Below are 15,849 nucleotides of genomic sequence, written 5' to 3'. Positions count from 1 at the left end.
ATTCTGGCATTTTAGGATGGAATGTTCTGAATATGTCTGTTAAATCCATCTGGTCCATCAAAGCCATTTTTTCCTTGATGATTTTGTGTTTGGATGATCAGTGCATTAATGCACAAAGGGTGTTAACCCCCTCCCACTATTATTACTGTCATTTATTTCCTTTGTTTGTTATTAACTGTTTTATGTATTTGGATGCTGCCATGTTGCGTGCATAAATACTTACAATTGTTATATCTTCTTGTTGGATTTTGCCCTGACTATATAGTGCTCTTCTTTGTCTCTTTTTACAGTCTTTGTTTTTTTTTTTAAGTTTTTTTTTTTTTCAACGTTTATTTATTTTTTTTGGGACAGAGAGAGACAGAGCATGAACGGGGGAGGGGCAGAGAGAGAGGGAGACACAGAATCGGAACCAGGCTCCAGGCTCTGAGCCATCAGCCCAGAGCCCGACGCGGGGCTCGAACTCACGGACCGCGAGATCGTGACCTGGCTGAAGTCGGACGCTTAACCGACTGCGCCACCCAGGCGCCCCTACAGTCTTTGTTTTAAAGTCTAGTTTGTCCGATATAAGTATTGCTACTCTGGCTTTATTCATAAGTGTTCCTCCATCCCCTCAATTTTAATCTGCAGCCGCCTTTAGTAGGCGCTTATAGGCAGCATACAGATGGGTCTTGTTTTTTTAACTACTATGTCACCTTATGTCTTTTGATTGGATTTGTTTAGTCCGTTTACATTCAACATAATTATTGATAGACAAGTATTTATTGCCATTTTTTACTTTTTTGTGATTGTTTCTATAGATTTTCTTTGTCCTTTCTCCTCTTGCCCTCTTTCATGGCTTGTTGGCTTTCTTTCTTGTATATTTGGATTTCTTTCTTTTATTCTTTGCATATCTGTGACTGGCTTTGATTTGTGGTTACCATTAGGTTTGTGTATAACCTCTTCTGCATATAGCAGTCTGCACTTAAAGATGATGGTCACTTAGTTTTGAACTCATTCTTTATTCTTCTCCCCCTCCCACCATTCAAGTTTTAGGTATATGGTGTCATATTTTACTAATCTCTTTCTTGACTGATTTTTACAGATATACTCGTTTTTACTTATTTTCTTTTTTTTTACTTTTCATACTCTTACGGTCTTTCCTTTCCACTCGAAGAATCCCTTTTAATACTTCTTACAGGACTTTTTTAGTGGTCATGGACTCCTTTAGTTTTTGTTTGTGAGAAACTCTATATCTATCCTTCTATTCTGAATGATAGCCTCACTGGATAGAGTTTTCTTGGCTGCAGATTTTTCCCGTTCAGCACTTTGAATATCAGGCCACTCCCTTCTGGCCTGCTAATTTCTGCTGAAAAATCTGATAGCCTTATCAGGTTTCCCTTGTATGCAACTCTCTTCTCTTGATGCTTTTAAGATTTTTTTCTTTGTCACTACTTTTTGCCTTTTTTATTTTTTTTTACTTTTTGCTGTTTTAATTACTATGTGTCTTGGTGTCAACCTCCTTGAGTTAAATTCTTGGGAGGATCTCTGTGCCTCCTGAATCTATCTGGATATGTTTCCTTCTCCAAATTAGAGATGTTTTCAGCATTTTTTTTTTTTTTTTTTTTTTTTTTGAGAGAGAGAACGAGTTGGGGAGGAGCAGAGGGATAGGGAGAGAAAGAATCCCAAGCAGGCTCCATGCCCAGCATGGAGCCCAATGCAGGGCTTGATCCCACGACCATGAGATCATGATCCAAGCCGAAATCAAGAGTTGGGTGGTTAGCTGACTGAGACATTGAGACACCCCTCAGTTATTTTTCAAGTCAATTTTCTCCCCCCCCCCTCCTTTTTTTTAAACGTTTACTTATTTAAGAGAGCATGAGCAGGGGAGAGGGAGGGGCAGAGACAGAGAATCCCAAGTAGGTTCCCCACTGTCAGCACGGAGCCCCACAAGGGGCTCAGGCCTGCATACCATGAGATCATGACCTGAGCTGCAATGAAGAGTTGGATTCTCAACTGACTGAACCACCCAGGCAGCCTTCCCTCCTTTCTATCTCTTCTTCTGAGATCCCTATAATATGAATGTTAGGCTTGGTAGAACCACTGAATTCCTTAAGGATTCTTAATTTGCTTCTCCTTTTCTCAGTTTGGTTACTTCCCATTATTCTGTCTTACAGTTTGTTAATTCATTCCTCTTTTTCGACTAGCCTGCTATTTATTCCTTCAAGTGTATTTTCTTCTTCACAATGTGCTTATTTTTTAAAAATTAATTTTAAATTTACATCCAAGTTAGTTAGCTTAAAGTGCAACAATGATTTCAGGAGTAGATTCCTTAGTGCCCCTTACCCATTTAGCCCATCTCCCCTCCCACAACCCCTCCAACAACCCTGTTTGTTCTCTATATTTGAGTCTCTTATGTTTTGTCCCCCTCCCTGTTTTTATATTACGTTGCTTCCCTTCCCTTATGTTCATCTGTTTGTATCTTAAATTCCACAAGTGAAGTCAATATGGTATTTGTCTTTCTCTGACTAATTTCGCTTAGCATAATACCCTCTAGTTCTATCCATGTTATTGCAAATGGCAAGATTTCATTCTTTTTGATTGCTGGGTAATACTGCATTATATATACACCACATCATCTTTATCTGTTCATCTGTCGAACATTTGGGCTCTTTCCATACTTTGGCTATTGTCGACATCGCTGCTATAAACATTGGGGTGCCTGTGTCCCTTCGAAACAGCACACTTGTATCCCTTGTATAAATACCTAGTAGTGCAATTGCTGAGTTGTAGGGTAGTTCTATTTTTAATTTTTTGAGGAACCTCTATACTGTTTTCCAGAGTGGCTGCACCAGCTTGCATTCCCACCAGCAGTGCAAAAGAGATCCTCTTTCTCCGCATCCTCGCCAACATCTGTCGTTGCCTGAGTTGTTAATGTTAGCCATTCCGACAGGTGTGAGGTGGTATCTCATTGTGGTTTTGATTGTATTTCCCTGATGATAAGTGACGTTGAGCATTTTTTCCATGTGTCTATTAGCTATCTGGATATCTTCTTTGGAGAAGTGTCTATTCGTGTCTTTTGCCCATTTCTTCACTGGATTATTTGTCCTTCAAGCGTATTTTTAATTTCATGAATTGTGTTCTTGATCTCTGATTGGTTCTTTTTTGCCATTCTGTTAAGGGTCTCACTGATGTCCTCCACTTTTTTTTTCAAGTTCAGTGAGTATCTTTAGGATTATTAAAATCTCTATCAGGCATATTACTTATATCCATTTCACTTAGGTCTCTTGCTGTGGATTGGTCTTGTTCTTTTGTTCGGGACGTATTTCTCTTTCTCATTTTTTCCAGTTCTCTGTGTTTCTGTGTGATAGGAAAGTTAGCTACTTCTCTTGCTCCTAAGGATAAGAGCCTTGTGAAGAAGAGGTCCTGTAGTGCCCTGCCCTGCAGTGTCCCCTGTTCCTAGGCCTGGTGCTCCAGGGAGTGTTTTCTAGGTCTCTTGTGTGTGTTCTGCTTTTGAATCTTGGCCTGTTTTTCCGTGAGCCAGTTGTCTGCAGAGCTTCTCTTTGCCTCTTCTGTGCAGTGTTTAGTCCCTAGTGGGAGTGGGGTGTGTTTTCATAAGGGGTTGTGAAAGGTCACTTGTGAAAGGTGACCTGCCATGGTCGCTGCCGGAACTGAGGTCCTACAAAGTGCGCTGTCAGGAGATGTGTTGGCAGGGTTTGTGCAGCTCTTCTGCAGGCGAGGCCCTGGGTGCAGAGACTAATCTGAGGAGGACTAGAAAGGGCAGCTCTGACCACGTGTAGGGGTGGGGGCTTGGTGGAAGGAAGTCATGTTTAGAGTGTTGGAGCTGAACTGGTTCCTCAGGTGGCTGCTTTTTATGCTGGGGTGAGGGAGATAAGTGACACCTGCCAGCTCCTTTGTTCCTGGAGGGTCTCCCTACGACCCCTGTCTCTCCATGCCATGTTCCGAGTTGAGCAAACCACTCTCCTGTCTGCCCCTGCCATTTTTCAGACTGTTCGTTCCACGCTGTACCTGCACGGGCTGTTTGTCACCCTAAGGGTGGGGACTCGTCTTAATACCTTCAGACTCTCCCAGAACTGAGCCCGCCAATTTTTAAAATTCCAGGATGTGAGTCCCACTGGTTATAAGAACTCAAGAAATTTGGCCCCTCTCACCCTCAGAGGCAGATGGTATGGGAATTTGCCCTCTCTTTTGTGGACTCCCTGTGTGAAGGCCTGTTTTTGCCCATCATCTTGCCACCAGCTCCCTCCCCACCACGGACGGCCATGGTCTGGTCTGTTTCTCTCTCAGACCGCATCCTTGCCCTTCCTGCCTTCTTCAGCGTGCTCTCTTCTTGGTCTTTAGTTGTGAGTTTGTTCTGTCAGTCTTCAGGTAACTTCCAGGTTATATACACTGATATGGATATTCTCTAGTTGTTCATGTGGGGCGTGGCGAGCGTAAGGTCCGTCTCCTGTGCCATCTTCCCAGCTGACCCTCTTGCTTTTAAAACTCTCCTTACGTGACCTTTTGCCGTTTTATTTATCATGTGTCTTGATGTGGACCTCCTTGGTTGAGTTTTTGGGACGGATCTCTTGCCTCCTGGATCTGGATTTCTTTTTCCTTCCCTGCATTTAGGAAGTCTGCAGCTATTATTTCTTCAAGTAAATTTTCTTCCCTCTTTTCCCTCCCTACTCCTTCTGGGATCCCTGTGGTGTTAGTGAAGCAGCTTGTGACTGCATCGAGCACGAATGGAGTCAGAGCAGGTGTTTGCCAGAGATGCAGTAGCAGGAAACTGTTGGGCACTTTCCCTGTGTTGTCACCTGAGAAACTTTTCGTTGGTGGTGGGACCTGCAACCAGACCAGACCAGCTCTCTGCCCCCGGCCCACTGCTGGGGCTATACCTGGAGTGGTACGTAGGACTCTCTTCTCCTCTCCCTGGAGCAGGAGTCACTCTGGAGTGGCGGTTGGCTCATTTGGGCTGCTTGCATGCTGCCATGCCTGTGGCCCCGGTTTGGATGGGCTCTGGCCACAAGTGTAGTGGAGGGGTGGATCCCCAAGGTGCAGCTTTACTAAGGTTTTCTGCACAGCTCTCTGTGAATGGGGACTGAGGCCAGCTGGGTTGGAAGAGGCGGATCCATCACATTTGCGAGTTGGGGAGAGGTGGTGTTAGCAAGGTTTTCGACGGTCCTCTGGGGAGGGTACCCACAGTGCTGGGGCAGGCCTGGTTGGAGGGGTCAGATCCCCCAAAGTGCAGGGTGAGGTGTAAGTAAGTTAGGTAGTGACTGTTACTGCTGCACTAGCTCCCGCAGGTCTCCATGTGTCTATCCTGGGGGCTGGGGGAGAGAAATGGCACCTGCTGGCTCCTTTGTCCCTGGGGAGTGGTCTTCCAGGGTTCTGTCCCTGCAGACATGCTCTGAGCTTAGCAAAGAACTCTGCCTCCCATAGGCCCCAGGTGTTTTTCCAACCGCTGCTTCTATGCTGAATCTCCATGGGCTGTTGTGTCGTCTCTTTAAGGGCAGGGACTTAGTTTTCTCTTGGCCTCCATTCTTTCCCAGAGCGGAGTCCGGTGATTTTTTTCTTAAATGTTTATTTCTGAAAGAGAGAAGGCAGGGATACAAGTGGGGCAGGGGCAGAGAGAGAGATGGAGACAGAGGATCAGAAACCGGCTCAGCACTGACAGCAGAGAGCTTGACGCAGGACTTGAACCCACAAACCATGAGATCATGACCCAAGCTGAAGTTGGATGATGAACCAACTGACTGAGCCACTTAAGTGCCCCAAGCCCGGTGATTTTTAAAATTCCAGATTTTAAGTTCTGCTGGTTGTAAGAATCTTGAAATTCGGCCCCTCTGGTTTTCAAAGCCAAATGTTATGAGGCTTCATCTTCCCACATGGGCAACCCTGTGATTGTCTGTCTACCCTCCCTGTGCCTGCAGATGCCCCCACCCCGGGGAGAGTCCTGTGGGTATTAGCTCCTCACTGTATCTTCGCCCTTTCTACCTTCTTCGATGTGTCCTCTTCTTTACATTGAGTTGTGGCTCTGTTCTGCCAGCCTTCGGGTTGCTTTCTGGGGCATTTACACTATGATGAGTGTTAGGTAGTTGTGTCCGAGAAACAAGGTGAGTGCCATCTTCCCAGCAGTCTAACTCCGTTCTTTTGCCAGCAAACCCAGTTTGTCTACATTCTCTTTCTCTGGTCAGTCTGTAAACCCAACCCACCGAGAGCAAACTTCTTAGCTTGTACCTCCTTTGCTCCAGGCCCACTGCTGTGCATATAGTCGAAGCTCAGTTAATAGCTGATGAGTGTTCTGGCTTCTGCTGGGTTTGTCTTTTCATTCCTTTGGGGGCCACATAGGACTGGTTCGTGGCCTTCAGTTCTTTCTTGCCTGTGTCCTGTTCTCTGCCTGCCAATTCTATGGCCTCATTGTCAGATGACATAGCCCCCATACTCGCATAGTTCTTAGCTGTCTTTACCAGAAAATTCTACCCTTCCTTCCCTCCCTCCCGTGTACCCAAACGATGGTCAGATGGTTGAAAGAGGGAACTGTGCCTCCTCTGAGAATTTTTAGACACACCTCTTCTTACTGTCAGTATTCAGGTGTGAGCCTTAAAAACAGAACTTGACCACAGAATCTCATTAGGCAGTAACTGATTTTGTAGTATTCTGGTGCCTCTTCTTAGCTCAGGGTGATTTGCAAAATTGCCTCTTGCATTATCCAAGGAATCCAATTTTCTGTTATCTTGAACTTAGATGCTGAGGCAGCAGAGCAGTTAGGAGGAGATAGTGGTCAAGGGTTTCACATTGTGGTACAATATATCGGCATTTGAATGGTGTGATCCCTGCCTTCATTAAAGGGCAGTGGTTTAGGCCTTAGCCTCCAAACTGGAATCCTTCACTCTCTCAACTGAGCAGGCTAGAGTTGTGCCTGCCTCGGTGGTGTGGTTGCCCCGGAAGCCAAGGCCTTAGGATTGTCCATCAGGGTCAAGACCAGACCGCACGATGGCCTAAAGGTGATGTGAACGGAGGGTCTGGGAGAGCCACGTGCAGCCCACAACCTACTTTCATTCCTGGCATCCTTCAGATGAGAGAAGCATTCTGGCCCCAGGCTCCAGGACAGGAGGAAAACATTCCAGAAAGACAAGAAGAAGGATAGGTGGAGGTCTGAATTCCAGCTCTGCTATCTGCCAACGGTGGGACCTGGGCAAGTTAATTAATGGGTCATTGATTAAGCAGTCAATCAACAAAGGTCTGTTTGGCTGTATGTGCCTTTATTTTAGAATTTTTATTTTAAGTAGCCTCTGAACTCATGACCTTGAGATTAAGAGTCACATACTCTATCAACTGAGCCAGCCAGGTGCCCCTGACTTTACATGCCTTTGAAATTTTTTATTTATTTTAATTTTACCTCCAGCGTAGTTAACATGCAATGTTACATTAGTTTCATGGGTAGTGTAGCTTACTTTTTTGTGAGAGAGCGTGTAAGTGTCGGGGAGAGGGACGATTTCAAGCTGGATCCTATGACCCACACCAAGATCAAGAGTCGGACGCTTAACTGGCTGAGCCCCCCCCCCCAGGTGCCCCACTTATTCTCGGTGGTTCTGGAATCAGCTCCTATGTGGCACATTCCTAACATTTTTACCTCATGTCTAATGTCACTTGTATTTGTGTCTGGTGGGGGGGGGGGGGTTCTTTATTTCCCTGCCACCACAACTCTTCCTCTTTTCTACTTTCCCGTTTCCCCCTGGCCTCGTATCTGTTCTCAGCTTAATTTCTCCTTTAGCACTAGCTTCTCCCTCCTCTGATATGTACCAGTGCATCACCGTAAAGCACTTGACCAGTTCATAAGCACTCAGTTGTGTGGATGGCAGGCCCTGAAGTTTTAGAATGGTAGGCTCCCTGGCAAAGTGGACACGGCCATGGGGGATGTTCACTATACAGAAGGTGTGCAGGCCGGGCCCCCACAAAAGGCGCTCGTCAAGGCTGTCAGGTCTCACGCGGGACTTCTGTCTCCTCCCAGCTCACGGGCACGTGGGTAGCAGTCCTCACCTGTGGGAGCTTCTGGGTGGCACCAGCCCCCTGCGTTCCCCTTGTGATGAGAGCAGACCACGCATGCCTCGCGCAGGGGCTCGTTTCAATGACTGGCTGTTGCCTCATTCTGTACCGTGTGGAGGAGGCACATCCACGTCTGGAGGGAGGGAGGAAGGGCAGGGAGATGCCTGGTCGCAGACCGTGCCTCCACTCCTTTGAGGCTCAGGGCCGGATGCTTTATTTTGGGAGGTTCCTCCTCACACTCCTTTAGATTCTTGGTGTTCCTGCACAGACCTCACAGTTACGATGGTAATAGGAATTCTGTCCTTAGCAAAACTTCACAATACCACAGATGACCCTTTTTTTCCTTGATCTCACGGTGGTTCAATCATTTTCCTAGTCATTTAGTTAAAATTTAAGTCCTGTGTTGCTACCTCAGTTTTCTCAAAACATGTGCCTGTGGAGTCCTCTCCTCACTTGGTCCCTTACTGCGGATTCTAACTGGTTCCTGATCCTGTTGAGTCTTCTGTTCTTAATTTACTCTTATGAAAAGAATTGTATAGGAAGTAAAACTTACAGGATTTTCAATCAATGTAACTGACGGTGTGGGTTGAACTGTGTCCCCCTGAAAGATCTGCGTCCCTAACTGTAGGTACCTATGAGTGTGGTCTGATTTTGAAAGACACTCTGTGGGTATAAGCAAGTGAAGATGAGGTTGTACAGGATCTGGGAGGGCCCCAGGGCTGGTGACTGGTGTCCTTATAATGTGAAGGCAGAGATCAGAACAAGGGACCTCCCAGCCAGAGAACCCTCTGGACTGCTGCCGACCCCCACAGCCCAGGAGAGAGGCAAGGATGGTCCCTGTCTTGGCACCACCGGTCTACAGTGTGGAAGCCACCACCCTTCACAACTGGACCCCTGTCCTCACCACAGCGAAGACCCCCAAGAGGCTGTCCGTTGCCGATTTCCCAGAATGGCCACTTCTGAGTCTGGCTCAGAGGAGAGAGCGCTCCTCTATGGGAACTCAGCTCAGAAGGTTACAGACTTCCATCTGATAAGTAGTGACAGCCTTGGGTTGCTCCCCTGTCCCATCATTAACTCTGACCTGGCCCCGGGGAGCCCACATTCCCTCCAGACCCTTGCTTTCCCTTCCGCTTCTGCCCTCTGCCTGCACACTTCTCCGTCTTTACCATTTTGCATCCCTCCCCCTCAGGCAGCTTAATGATTCTTGTTATCTTCTCTGATCATTTCTCACGAGTCCTGCCTTGCTTCCCATTTTCTTCCCTATAAAGGGCCATGTAATTGTCGTCTTCAGACAGCTCTTCATGTCTGGAAGTCTCACAAACTCCTCTTCCTGATCCCTTCTTCATATTGGAGGAAGTTCTCTTCACTCTCTGCGAATACTATTGTCCAAGTAGAATTTTCTCTAAATTTGCTTTGCCTTGTTAGACATGCTCTCCAGCTAACTGACGTTTCTTATTATCTTCCCATGCTGTGCCACACTTTGTAGGACTGGCTGTGACGGCACTTCTGGGGCACCTGATGATTATTTTAATTTGAAAATCCTATTCCCTCTGGATATTGAATTGAGGGGGGAAAATGCAGATGATGACATTTATATTCTTATTTTAGCTGAAGAAGCTGTAAGTAAAGATGGATTGTTTAATGCAAAGCAAGAAACTTTTGAAGAAATACAGCAAGGTGCTGAGGCCTCAGGAGCACCCAACAGGTGAGTGTCCATGTTAAGTGGAACTGATCCTGCAGCTGTAAGAACAAATTGGAGTGACCAGAGAACCTAGTTGGTCAAAGCTGCTTCCCTGGAAGAATACAGGAAGAGAACTACTCTCCCTTCAGGAATGGTAGGAGGCCCCGGGCCAGGAACAGGACCGGTCAGTATCCTCGTTATACAAAACCTTCGGTTGGTACACAGTTGCCCCCAGGAATCCTATCCTGACTCTGTTTACCCTGCCTGGCCACCTTTCCCTGGGTTCCCTTCTGTCTTGGTGGAGCTACAGAGAAGAAAAGCCAGAAAAGGAAGAGAATTCAGACAAGAGTGAGGGCTATCATGGCAGTGGAGAAACGAAGAGCACTGGGAGAGTCCTGAACAAGAACTACCAGGAAAGTGGCTGATGAAGCGGAAATTAAAGATAGTAGTAGGTACTTAATAAGCCTTGGATGTGGAGGAAAGGGGAAAGGGAAGGGAGGGAGATGTAATGCAGATACTCCTAAAGCAGAGAGGGAAGGACCTGACCAAAGGCAGGGGGTTGGATTTGGGTGAGGCCACTGGCTCCTCCGAGATGAGCACAGAGGAGGAAGAAAACATGATGGGACAATTAGCTTGAAGCCTGGGGTGGGGGGACACTTGCTCATCTCAGGGAAATGGGGCTAAATCTTAGTGAAAATGGAAAGGTGTTAAAGCTTAAGAGAAGTGAAATTTTTCATAAAGCTTTTGAGGTCCGAACCAAGCTCTACCAGACACGTTTTGTGACCATTCTAACTGCAAAACAGGAATATATTGTGCCTGTCAGACGTTTAACTTCAGTGAACAGAAACTGACTCAGCATCTCCCCACCACTACCCCTGCCCAGCCACACACACACACACACACACTTACACACTTTCTTTCCCACTCCCCCCCCCCCACTACTAACTCTCCTTTCCTTGTACCATTTAGGGCCATAATGTGTACCCATTGTCAATATTTGTCAAAAATATGCACTTTGATGTGAATGTTTTAAACTACTTAAATAGTATTGTGAATATTCTGTCACTCAGCATAACGTTTTAGGAGCTATCTGCACACATCTACTCCTTTACCTACAGCTGCCACATACTATCTGTAACGTACATCTATGGCCTGTCAGCTTCCCCAGAGATGGTCACCCAGCTGCTTCCAGGTCCCCGTCAGCAGGGACACTGCTGCACGGAACAGCCTCTACGTGCCCCCTGTGCGAGAACTTCTTTGGGACAAACACCTAGGAAGAGAACTCCGAGTCGTAGCGTGTGTTTTACTAAAGTTAGCTCAGTATTGCCGACTTGACTTCTGAGAAGAACACCCCACCTGTACTCGGCTCAGTAGAGGGTTCACACCCTTCCAGCATTTGTCATTACTCAGTTCTCAAACCGAAGGATCCAGGCTCTTGGTCTCTTGTTCTACCATCCTTAGTGTGCTGGTTTCTGACCGAGGACCATGACGGTCCCTGCAGCTCGAGTACAGAAAGGAGGTAGGAGGGCATCTTTCCCCTTGTTTGTTCCTGGCACCACGAAAGGAGAGGCCTCCCCCCGCCCTCCCCCGTTCCTCACGGGCAGAAATGGACTTCTCTGACCACCTCTGGCTATAAGAGAGGCTGGGGACGGGGGGTACCAAGGAAAGGGGAATGGCATCACTTACTATGCCTGGCTTAGACCAATTCATGCCTTTACCTGGACGCACTGCTGCCCCCAGAACGGGGTCTCTGACTGGCTAAAGGGAAGAGGGCAAGGGGCATTGGCAGGAAAGTCCCCGACTCTGCCACTGTCATGAAGCAGGTAATTAGGGAAGCTTTCTCTGGGTGTCACAGGTCAAGGTGAACTAGACAGAGGTATGCATCAAGAACTTGGTTTGGAGAATCCAGGATGAACTGATAGGAGAGGTCAAGAGAGTTTGGTTGACAAGACCATTTTCCAGGCACATCTTTAGAAGTTTCCAACTTAGATATTTTTTTCTTCCACTCATTCAGGAAGCATTTTATCACTTGTATTCAGAGGCCTGTGTCACAGAGACCCCCACCTGCAGTGGGTCATGTGAGGGCACAGTGGAGCAGACAGAACCACAGTGCAGCGGGACACGTGCCTGTGCGGTGGGTATGGAGAGGCACCCGGCCGAGACCTGGGATGCTGGAGGAGGCGTCCCAGAGCACTGACCTCTGAAACAAGACTCGGGCACCAGGCAGGAATTTGCTAGATGCAGAGGAGATGGAGAGAAAGCAGACAGAGAAGTGAATGTGCCTGTGCCCAGACAGGGTTGGAGAAGACTGGGAGGAGTTACAGGATCCATGGAAGGCAGACCGTCTCAATGAGCAGGTTTCTGCCTGAGGAATGGTCCTCTTTGGAGTAGGAAATAAGGCTCTGTTTGCGGATACCAAGATGTGGAGTGTGGGGAACGGGGATAAAGGGGCAAGAGGGAAGGAGCGTCAGTGTCCCTCGTGGGATATCTGCGGCCCTGCTCGCTCTGGGGTGTGGATTGAGAAGAACCAGCCAGGGTCTCCACTGGGTGAAGTTTTGCTGGTCTGGGGCTAGAGGAGGGACACCGCAGCAGGGGGTTGATGAGCCTGGCCTGAGAGGGGCTGCTGTGATGGATCATGAGGTCCACAAGTAGGGAGGGAAGGGAGGAGTTGGTGAGATGCGAGGGTAGCGATTGAGCATGACGACAGGGCCGAGGAGGGTCCCTGCAGTTGAGAGTATTTGGGAACCCTAGGATGGGTGGTGTATTGAATGGGCCAGACAAGCACACTGGAGACACCTCGGATGATAAAGGCTTTAAGGAAATGAGTCAATACATGTAGTGTGAATTCTATTCCCTTCACTGCTTTTTGCCCTTCAGTCTTTTAGAACTAGACTGTTTAATGTCCTGTTGGTTTCATCTTGGTAACTTTAGCTTGCTTCCTTGTAACCCCATAAAAATCAGTTCAAAGGCAGGAAGTTTGAGTTTCTCCCCAGAGCAGAGTGTCCACCAGATGAATGTAGATCCTTCCGTGTTCAGAAATCCTGTGAGAGGTGTGAAGAAGCCCAGTAAATAACCTCCTTCCTGGTCCAGGTTTAGAGTCAATTGATAGAGCTACAGGAGTAAAAGGATTCTGGAAAACCTCAGCTTCGTTACTGACGGAAGCTCAACTGGACAGGGAAGCCCTGAAGCAGAGGACTCGGCCCATCTCCCACTGGAGAGGCTGGGGTGGTTCAACTTGGGCCCAAAGGAACATGGGATGTTTGCCACTCGCTCCTGAAGATGGGGGAGGCACTGCCCTCAGCTGCCCAGTTCCTTGTTTCAGACTCAACAGCTACTGGGAGGGAGGCCCCCAGTGTTAGGTCTGGCCAAAGTCCTAGGAGTGAGAAGGGGGTAGTCTTTGCAGAAGAATACTTAGGTGTCACCAGATTCATGATGTCATGGTGAGGAAGACTAAGGATTTTTATAATATGGTAATTTTTTCATTTCCAGAGATTGTATGCTCCAGCCACCTGGTGCCTCAATCTGTACTGACAGGACAGTTGTACATATGAACACCCTGAAGGACCGTCACCCAGGTGACTTGTGGGCCCGAATGCACATCTCCTCCTTGGAATATGCTGCAGGAGACATTACCCGAAAAGGGAGAAAAAAGGACAAAGCTCGAGTGAGTGAACTGCTCCAAGGCCTTGCATTTTCTGGTGACTCAGATGTAGAAGAAGAGAACAAGCCTGAGGCCCACCCTGCTCCAAAAAGGCTAAAGATATCAAACGTCCCAGAGAAGAATTGGACCAAAAGAGATCTTAAACCCAACTTTCCAAGCTGGTCAGCACTGGATTCTGGACTTTTGAATCTCAAAAGTGAAAAGTTGAACCCAGTAGAACTCTTTGAATTATTTTTTGATGACGAAACATTCAGCTTGATTGTCAATGAAACCAATAATTATGCATCTCAGAAAAATGTCAACTTGGAAGTCACAGTTCAGGAAATAAGGTGTCTGTTTGGGATCTTGCTTTTGAGTGGATTTGTGAGGCGTCCCAGAAGGGGAATGTATTGGGAAATCTCTGATACCGATCAGAACCTGGTCAAGGATGCAATTAGAAGGGACAGATTTGAATTGATTTTCTCATACCTACATTTTGCAGATAACAACCACCTAGATCAAAAAGATAAGTTTACAAAGTTGAGGCCTCTCATAAAGCAAATGAATAGAAATTTCCTCCTCTATGCTCCCCTTGAAGAACACTATTATTTTGATAAGACAATGTGTGAATGCTTTGATAGTGACCAATTCCTGAATGGGAAACCTATTAGAATTGGCTATAAAATTTGGTGTGGCACAACCACACAGGGTTATCTGGTTTGGTTTGAGCCCCATCAAGAAGAATCATCTGTGATGGTGGATAAGGATCTTAACCTTGGTTTAGGTGGAAATCTAGTGATGCATTTTGCTGATGTCCTTTTAGAGAGAGGCCAATATCCCTATCACCTGTGTTTTGATAGCTTCTTTACAAGTGTCAAATTGGTTTCAGCCTTGAAGAAGAAAGGAGTGAGGGCAACAGGAACAATTCGTGAGAACAGGACTGAAAAATGTCCCCTTATGAATGTAGAACATATGAAAAAAATGAAGAAGGGGTATTTCGATTTCCAAGTCGAAGAAAATGAGGAGATAATTTTGTGTCGTTGGCATGGAGATGGCATCATCAGTCTGTGCTCCAATGCCGTAGGCATAGAACCGGCCAGTGAGCTAAGTTGTTGTGCCGATGATGAGGAGATCCATCAGATAGCTCAACCGTCTATAGTGAAATTGTATGATGAATGCAAGGAAGGTGTAGCTAAAATGGATGAAATCATTTCCAAATACAGGGTGAGAATAAGAAGCAAAAAATGGTACTCAATTTTAGTGAGCTACATAATTGATGTAGCCATGAACAATGCATGGCAGCTACACAGAGCCTGTAACCCAGATACCTCTCTAGACCTCTTGGATTTTCGGAGATATGTTGCACATTTCTACTTGGAGAACAATGCTAATCTATCAGATTAAGGCAGATAAAATGCGCATAATGCTAGTATTAACAAGATAAAATCACAGGTATATATCAGATTGTACCCTTCCAAAGCAAACCTGATGTAATGAAATTAACATTTTAAAAAGTCGTATCTATGACCTATGTAAAGTTTCAAAGAAGTAATTTAAAAAATTGTATTGACTGAGTGCTACACCTTTTTCTATGACTAATTTTGGTGTGAAACATGTGGGAAATAACTTGGATTAATTTGTGCATTGAAAGAAGGAAATTGTGTCTCTTTAATTCTTTGTGGAGGTTTTATTTTTGTTTTTTTTGTTTTTTTTTAATTCAGGCAATGCCATAATATCCAAAGACTGATGCTGAATCTACAATTGAAAAATTAAGGCGGGACTCATGATGTACAGATGATCTTAAAACCTTAGGTGATAAGAGGCTGAAGACCTCAGCTTTAGTATAAAACTGGATCAGATGGTGCATAGGAGAGAAGGGCCAGGCAAGCATGCTGAAGAAGAGTGCTACAGAGGAAAAACTGGAAGTGAAGCAGTGCCTTTGAAAACTGAGAAAAATGATGAAATATGAAGCAAATCAGGTAATGACAGCACCATCAGGAAAAGAAGTTAGGAGTAAAGCTGACATAAAGCCCCTGTTAAAATCAGTTGGGGAAAACATATGTGCCAATAAACTGGACAACTTAGAAGAAATGGACGAATTCCTAGAAACCTAGCCTCCCGAAGCAAAAGAATAGAAAATTTGAACAGACCAGTCACCAGAAATGAAATTGAATAAGTAATCAAAAAACTCCCAGAAAACAAAAGTCCAGGGCCACACAACTTCACAGGAAAGTTCTTCACAGGAAAATTCTACCATACATTTAAAGAAGAATTAATACCCACTCTTCCCAAAATATTCCAAAAATAGAATAGGAAGAAAACTTCCAAATTAATTTTATGAGGCCAGCATTACCCTGATGCCAAAACCAGATAAAGACACCACCAAAAAAAAAAAAAAAAAAAAAAAAAAAAAAAAAAACTAAGAGCCAATATCTGATGAACACAGACACAAAAATCCTCAAGAAAATATTAGCAAACTGAATCCAACAGATTTTAAAAAACC

At 45.8% G+C, this 15,849-nt stretch overlaps 1 protein-coding gene across 2 annotated transcripts in view; it reads left to right on the top strand.

Annotated features, from left to right (window-relative positions):
- The window catches only part of PGBD1 (piggyBac transposable element derived 1), a 29,271-nt gene extending 14,293 nt beyond the window's left edge, over window positions 1-14,978 (top strand). For both annotated transcript variants that reach the window (XM_025916966.2, XM_086705722.1), the window contains exons 4-5: window positions 9,634-9,730; window positions 13,196-14,978. In XM_025916966.2, the coding sequence (XP_025772751.1) occupies window positions 9,634-9,730; window positions 13,196-14,750 (1,652 nt within the window). In that variant the 3' untranslated portion in view covers window positions 14,751-14,978. The remainder of the gene's footprint in view (window positions 1-9,633; window positions 9,731-13,195) is intronic.
- The last annotated feature ends 871 nt before the right edge of the window (window positions 14,979-15,849 follow it).

Source organism: Puma concolor, chromosome B2 (assembly GCF_028749965.1).
Source record: "Puma concolor isolate L17-30 chromosome B2, mPumCon1.1.hap2, whole genome shotgun sequence".
NCBI lineage: Eukaryota > Metazoa > Chordata > Mammalia > Carnivora > Felidae > Puma > Puma concolor.
The sequence above is the reverse complement of the archived record's forward strand: the minus strand, read 5'-3'. Positions and strand labels throughout refer to the sequence as shown.